Raw genomic sequence first — 7273 nt, forward strand, 5'->3', positions numbered from 1 at the left:
ATTATAGTTTTATCGTAAAAATAAAAGTGAGTTATCTCGTAATGGGCGTTTCAAAACACAAACATACAAAGTTACGTTAAAAACTTATAGCAATGCTTGATTGAAAGTTGTTACGCGAAATCTTGAAGCATTTCATATTGTTAGATTTGAACATTAAACTAATCACGAAGGACGGAAGGAAGGGTCAACTAGATGGATCACAATACTGAGGTTGTACATACAGTACGATAAACTCTCATCCCTGGACTGGGATGAGGCGCAGATGTCACTAGTCTTGATATCGTACATGTATATAACTTTCAACTTTACACAGCCATTTCATCAGTGATAAAAGAAATAAGTGCAAGTGTACGTTCGATTACGATTACATTTAGTAATCATAACAATGTCAATACAGGTATTATTTCGGTGTGTAAACAAATGTTTTAACGTTCGCATTTTAAAACTGACAACCCAAAACTCGGAAGCTAATGCAGTTTGTATTTCTATAAAGCCATGGTAAGTTGTTTTTGTAAAACCCTCTATTACAATAAATATGGTATTTTTAGTTAGCGATACGAAATGCGTAAACGTCCTATTGGTTAATTTAAAATATTAGTTGCAATATTATGTCTCATGCACGGTTGGAACGTGTTTTGTTCTTGTTGTTTTTGGAGAAAATATGCAGTAAAAGTCGTTCATCAGATATACAGATATCAGAAAATGGGACATGCACATGCTAATTGGTCGGAAACTTGGTGTTTAGGTAAGCCTTCATTGCTCATATTTCTACATTACCTTCCGCCACAGGAGCGGTATCGAGCGCAGGAGTTACAGTACGACCCAAGCTACCTGCTGGCCGGTGGCGTGGCCAGCTTCCTGCTCAATATCCTCTTATTTCGGTTTGTGAGTCCCAGCGTGTCCGCCTGTTTGTCGCCAGCATACACCCGCCTCCCGAGACACGTCCGAGCAGAGTGGGACGATAGGTACTGATTCTGGCATGTTTAATAACGATTGTCTTAGACACAAAGAACACCTTGAACTAGAATATTCGTATTCGTCAACCAATATGGAAACATTATAATACAAAAAAACAACAACACAAAATTGCTTATCATTGTATTTATATAGTATCATTTTTATGTTCATAACTATAAAATAACGCAGAGGTTCATAACGCACAGGTTTATCTCAAATGTGAACGCCCTGGTTTCCATCGCCCTGTCCTCCTACACGCTACTCTGGGACGCCGGGATGCACGAGGACCGCGTCTGGCACGACACTTTTGCTGCGCGCCTCGCATGCGCAGTAGTGGTTGGCTACATGGCAGCTGATCTCGCCTGCATGGTCGCCTGGTGCCGTGTGAGCCGCGGCGAGATGGCCGGCTACCTGTTTCACCACGCTGCCACAATCTATGCATACTACTTTATTTCTGTAAGTCACTGGCAACGATGAAACCTATCGCTCAAAGTTCGTGTAGAAGCAATGATACAATGAACTTCTTTAGTTTTCAAAGTAGTATGATTATGGTGACTTACTATGTTGTATCCTTGCCGATATCACTGAGTTCAGTTATAATGCCCCCTCCCGGTATATTGCTTTGCAAATGTCGGTCAGTCGATCGGTCTGTCCGCAGACCAAATCTTGCCAGTACACTTCATCATAATGTTTTTTTTCGGAGGTTGGTCATGACCAACAGATGACCCCTATTGATTTCGGTCAGTAGGTCAACGTGTTGACCCGGAATACAAAAAGTGTGTCCGACTGATAACTAGAGTGTGCTTGGCCATCCCATGCTTAAACTTGTTACGGAGGTTGGTCGTGACCAGTAGATGGCCGTTTTGATTTAGAGGTCAGTAGGTCAAAGGTCACACTCGCGGTGACCTTGAACACAAAAAGTTTGATCAATTGATAGCTACGGTAGCTATGGTCCTCGACGTTGTTGGAGAGGTTGGTCCTTATCTGTAGTTATGTATTGATTTGTTAGATCAACAGATCAAAGGTCAAGGCCACCAGATTATTTTATCCTTTTCGCCAATAATGTAACAAATAAAATAATAACAATGACCACCGCTATGGTCATCCTTCAATACAGGTATTTAAAAATGATTTATAACTAAAATGTTTGCTTGCCTTATTTTATTATCCATTTAACTAATTCACCACCGTCAGGTGATTTCACAGTTGTTTTACTGGAAACTGTAATTCATCAACTCCTATTACAATATATAGAACTGGTCACAAATTAATCCTACTGTCCTCAAATCTGTATGGTTTTGACCATACCCTTAAATCACTCGACGGACATTAAATGTGAAATACTTACTCATAGGGGAGGCATACATGTATTATGCTTTACAAACATCTATTGCGCTCTTACAATAGCTATCCGCCCAACAAGGCCCAATCGGGGACATTTTTCACGTTACTGTGACAGCTCACAATATTCAAAATTTGCATCATGTAAGTCATCTTCACGTTATCCAAATGTATTGCAGGCTTATGGGGTACTTTGCTATTTCGGGATGCTACGCCTGATCGCAGAGGCTTCCACCCCAACAGTGAACCAAAGGTACTAGACAAAACCCTCTCAAATATGACCTAGTACTTTATATTTTGAACGTTATGTTGAATCATTTCTCTGTAAATCTTTATTACAGCTAACCTAAAATGCTTTAAACTTATCCATTGTTCTGCATATTACAATGTTCCTCTATTTCTTTCACGTGTTTTGAGGTGGTATTTTGACAAGCTGGAGTACTCGCGGTCACGTCCGTTGGTGGTGCTGAATGGCTTTCTCATGGTGGCGACGTTCTTCTTGTTCCGGATGTGCGCCATGCCGGTGTACTGGTTCCAGGTGTGGCAGGTGGCCGGGAGTGAGGCGGTGACACGGCTCGGCCATATCCGGGCAATCATGTTCGTGCCCACGTTCGTCCTGGATGTTCTCAACACGTTCTGGTTCTACAAGATGTGCCGGGGCTTCGTCAAGGCCATACGGACTCTCAAAACCCCGATCAAAGACATGGAACGGAAAACTGTCTAAAATACTACTAGTATTTAAGAATGTTTCATTCTGTTACAAAACTATGATTTACTGGTGGTGCTATTATGGACCAGCAACTGATCGAGTGTGTCGGTTTCTTTGGTGCATTATGTTTGCGTGTTCATTTCAATGCACTTTTACTTAGACGTGTACTTACATTTATCAATTTGAAAATGTAGCAATTATATGTTTAAATAGTTCTTATACATGTACATATTTAAAAAAACAGTCATAGTAGCAAATTACGATTCAAACTCCCCTGTAATATTAGAACCTCCGATCAAATGTCTTAAATACGTCAACAAGTTTACTATTAACTCATTAATTACTGTCTTAAATGAAAATGTTTGAAACCAAACCCGTTCAAAACAATATCGCTTATTACGGAATATTCTATTTTTGAACATTTAAATGGAAATTTTCAAGGACTGAAAATACCCTGTATGTGTCGGGTTCAAACATAATACATAGGAATCGAACACTACAAAACTATTTAAGAACCTGATACCACTGTCCTGGACAAAACAACAGCTATATCAAGTTTATCAATGTCAATTTCCATTAGTTTGACCTTTCAGTCATAGCCTTAGTTGTCAAAATATGATAAGAAAATTCTCCATTTGTAATCAAACATGTTTTTTCGTTTGTTGCCTTGTGCTGAAAATTGGTTGTTACCGTACCAATCCATTATGCACTTTCAAGTCCCTTTTTAGTCCTCAATAATGGAAGAGATTCTTCAAAATATAAGAACATCGTGTTTACGAATTCTGCTCTTTCAAACAATATTGTTAAAAAAACGGTCACTGATCTCAATGAGCGTTCCGCAAATATGACATGGAAACAAATTGAAGGGAACAATCGGATGGGCAACGGCAGGGGCTGGAGATCATAAGTCAAATGCTTAATCCAGACTATTCACATTAATGAGCTGTTCTGAATGCACAATATGCGCCCTGCATTACAATATGGCCATTTAATATACAGGCCGGAACAAGCCGAACAGGAACGCGCGCCAGTCTGGTGCAGAGACAGTCCATTTGGCGGGCTGCCGACCTCTCGCTGAGCGGGGAAGGCAGTCCGGTCATAGCCGACCCATTGTTCCGGTTTGCCATTGACAGGCCTTTTGTTTTAGAACATTTAATTAGAAAGTAATCGCGGTATCAGGTTGTCATATTGGTAACACGATAGACCGCCGGTGGTAGAATCTTTTATCGTTCAACTATTGTTTTATTTTAAAAGTAGAATTTAAATTATTTATACACAAAGCAATTATTGAGTTGACCGGTATCGTTTTATGACGTGAATACTTGTATATATATATATACATTGAGTGTTGGCAGGTTACTGATAGACGTTTGTTCAACGCAAATCTTGATGTGGAAAAAAGAGTCTTTGATGATATAAAGTTCATCTATAGTTAGATAGACTGAACGTGGTTTTATTGTATAGAACCATACTATCCCATAGTTCGCTTACTTTGTCAACTGAAACGCTGATTCTATATACAGTATAAACTGACCACATATACACAGGTTTAATCTATTGAAAGTTATAGAATAACTAGGATCTGCTAGCCATGCACTGACAGCGTTTCGGTCTTCTTGAAAGAGGATTGTTTTTTCCAAATTGATCACGACTACGAACTTTTCTAAACGCAAAACAAAACATTGTACGGTCTATTTATGTATAACCTGTAAACTAAAGACTAATGTCGAATGGTTAAAAGAAGTAAATGAACAATCGCCTTTTGAAAATGACAAGAAATATGGTTTTATTGGCATTTTTTTATTACTTAAATTTATACAGTGTCAACTAAGACCAAATAAATGAACAAAATAAGATTACATGTACATGTATATTATAATAAAATAACACTTATAACGCAGAGAGATAACATAGTTTAAAACAATGTTACAAAGTCTAATGGTTAAAAAACCAAGCGTTGGTAGATGAGTACATTATCAAGGCCAATTCCTTATATAAAACCACGATAGTGGTCGTTGAAAGTGTGGCTGTGTACAGTTTCGGTGGCGTGTCAGTAGCCACGTGTCGTATCTCTCCTCCTCCTCCTCCTCCTTCACCGCCTCTGCCCTTTAGCAACCGGGCCGCCCCTTCCGTCTCATGGAGGTCGCCCAGGTTAAAGGGAGTCGTCTGTGCTCGTGTCCATACCCTGGCACGGCACGACTTACAAAGATATATTTCGGTTTACCGCGCTCTGGATGAGCGGTATACGTCAAGATCTCATTTGCCGAACATTTTCTTCACAAAGTTATTACGCTTTTTCCTGTATTTAAGTCCCGATGTAGTTAACACTTCAAACACATGGTTTACAGTTTCTTGCTGGAAGGCCGAACACTCCAGGAAACAGTCCGCACCGATCTGCTTAGCGATCCGCTCGCCCTCCGCCGTGGTCACCTTATCAGTGTCAATGTCTTTTCTCAGATCCGTCTGAGTGGCGACCAATATAATAGGCTTGCGCCTGCGCGTGCAGTTGTTGACTTCTGGTACCCAGAAATCCTGGATGCTCTCGAGCGAGTTGCGGTCGGCGACGGAGTAACAGAGCACGAGCACCTCGGATTCCTTGTAGGAGCACGAGCGCATGTTCCCGTAGTCGTGCTGCCCAGCGTTGTCCAGGATACTCAGGTTGTGTTTCTGTCCGTCCACATCCAGACATCCTGTTAATGGTACATATAACATAATTTTATGAACTAGTCTTTAATAATTTTAATTATTATGTACAGATAGAAATACAATGTAAGACAGTAAATCTAATAAATACTTTAGGCAGTGATTTAAAATGATATAACAAAGCGAATATTTGCTCTAGTCTTATCTCAAACGGAACACCTACCTTCATACGTGTCTATGACGGTGGCGACGTATGACGTCTGTGGAAGATGCTGGCTCATGAACGCTTGCACGAGCGTGCTCTTTCCGATCATAGCGTCACCAATCAGCGTCACGTGAACCGGTTTCTCCTCCTTTAATACCATGGTGATGCTGGAATCTGAGGGAATCCTTGAATATGAATGAGAATAAACGCTCCGTTCGTTGACGGTGTTTGCTTTCGTTCAAACTGCTTTGGCGAAGTCTCGATTGAGAGTGAATATGTTTGGCAGTCAGTGAGATTTTATACCCTAGACCGAGCTCCGTTGGCCAGAGACAAAAGAACTGCTATCATTGGCGAGATATCTGACAGATGACTCCAGTGAAAAGAAAATACCCCCTCTAAGAAGCCGTTTGGTTAAATTGCCATACGACCGTCTAGTACACTGTATGACTTTCTGACCATGTTTCGCATTCCGTACATTACTTTTTCTTGGTCAACCAAAATCCCCGTAAAATACCGTGATCTTATTATGTTATGAAATATTTAAGGAAGGTAAACACTTCCTTAACTTCGTCAAACGATCTTAGTTGAAATCTCAGATTCTTGAACTTACTAAGTCCAAATCTTAGAATCTGGTAGAATTGAGGACCAATCTAAGAACAAAACGACCAATCTAAGGATGAAACCAATCTAAGATACATATTGAATACGGCCGTATAAACATGTATTTATGAAAATGTCCGGAATCAATTCTGAAACACGGGGTGAATATGCTGGTCACTCGGGGGTCTTAAAGTGTTAAATACGATTAACTTACCTCAAATATACATCATATTAACATTAACACTCTTGAAGTGAAAGAGGTTTCATCATGAAAAATACTTTGACGAAATAATTTCATTGGCCAATATAGCAATTTGGAACAAAAAGTAAATCGAATACATGTACTAATGTTTCTTAAATCAAATCTCAACAGAAATAGAAGGATGTACGTAGAGTTAGCGGCCTAGCGGCCTGATGGCGTGAAGTTAGCGGCCTGACGGTCTAGCGGCGGCTTGGCGTTGTGGCGGCCTAAAATTTATCGTGTAATGCAAAGCATCAGAACATCTTGTAAAGAGTCGATCTAGCGGTCTAAAATTGTTGTCTATTTCAAAGCATTTTTTCTTCCAAAACAATATTAAATTAGTGTTTGTTATTCACAAATAAACATCAAGAAGCGATAATCAACATTTTACAATAAGTCTATCTAGTATTTTGGACACTGGCCTAGCGGCCTAACATTATTTTCTACTCCCAAGCAATTCTGATGCGTTTTCGTGGAAAATAATTTTATGTTGTTGTTTTTATGAACAGCTTAATATCCTGTATCGATTATCAGCAGGATGTTAATTTTTAAATAAAAACCCCATAAACTTATTATT

The 7273-nt window shown here is 39.7% G+C and overlaps 2 protein-coding genes across 2 annotated transcripts; one reads left to right on the forward strand and one right to left on the reverse strand.

The window, feature by feature from the left end:
- Positions 1 to 5: 5 nt before the first annotated feature.
- Positions 6 to 3380, forward strand: LOC128213254 (TLC domain-containing protein 4-A-like). Its single transcript, XM_052918838.1, has 5 exons — positions 6 to 498; positions 790 to 965; positions 1164 to 1413; positions 2478 to 2551; positions 2716 to 3380. Exons 1-5 carry the CDS (start codon positions 496 to 498, stop codon positions 3020 to 3022), a joined length of 810 nt encoding a protein of 269 aa, XP_052774798.1. The 5' UTR covers positions 6 to 495; the 3' UTR covers positions 3023 to 3380.
- Positions 3381 to 4773: 1393 nt separating this feature from the next.
- Positions 4774 to 6170, reverse strand: LOC128213257 (rho-related GTP-binding protein RhoJ-like). The gene is made up of 2 exons (XM_052918841.1): positions 5874 to 6170; positions 4774 to 5697 (listed from the first exon to the last, which is right to left on the reverse strand). Exons 1-2 carry the CDS (start codon positions 6013 to 6015, stop codon positions 5264 to 5266), a joined length of 576 nt encoding a protein of 191 aa, XP_052774801.1. The 5' UTR covers positions 6016 to 6170; the 3' UTR covers positions 4774 to 5263.
- Positions 6171 to 7273: the final 1103 nt, after the last annotated feature.

Source organism: Mya arenaria, chromosome 13 (genome assembly GCF_026914265.1).
Source record: "Mya arenaria isolate MELC-2E11 chromosome 13, ASM2691426v1".
Classification (NCBI taxonomy): domain Eukaryota; kingdom Metazoa; phylum Mollusca; class Bivalvia; order Myida; family Myidae; genus Mya; species Mya arenaria.

Bases quoted from the DNA above. Each gene is read 5' to 3' on its own strand.
- LOC128213254 (XM_052918838.1), top strand. The intron at 966-1,163 runs GTACTGATTCTG...CATAACGCACAG, and splicing joins CGAGCAGAGTGGGACGATAG to GTTTATCTCAAATGTGAACG. The intron at 1,414-2,477 runs GTAAGTCACTGG...AATGTATTGCAG, and splicing joins ATGCATACTACTTTATTTCT to GCTTATGGGGTACTTTGCTA.
- LOC128213257 (XM_052918841.1), bottom strand. From the start codon at position 6,015: ATGGTATTAAAGGAGGAGAAACCGGTTCACGTGACGCTGATTGGTGAC. The intron at 5,698-5,873 runs GTAGGTGTTCCG...TACCATTAACAG, and splicing joins CGTCATAGACACGTATGAAG to GATGTCTGGATGTGGACGGA.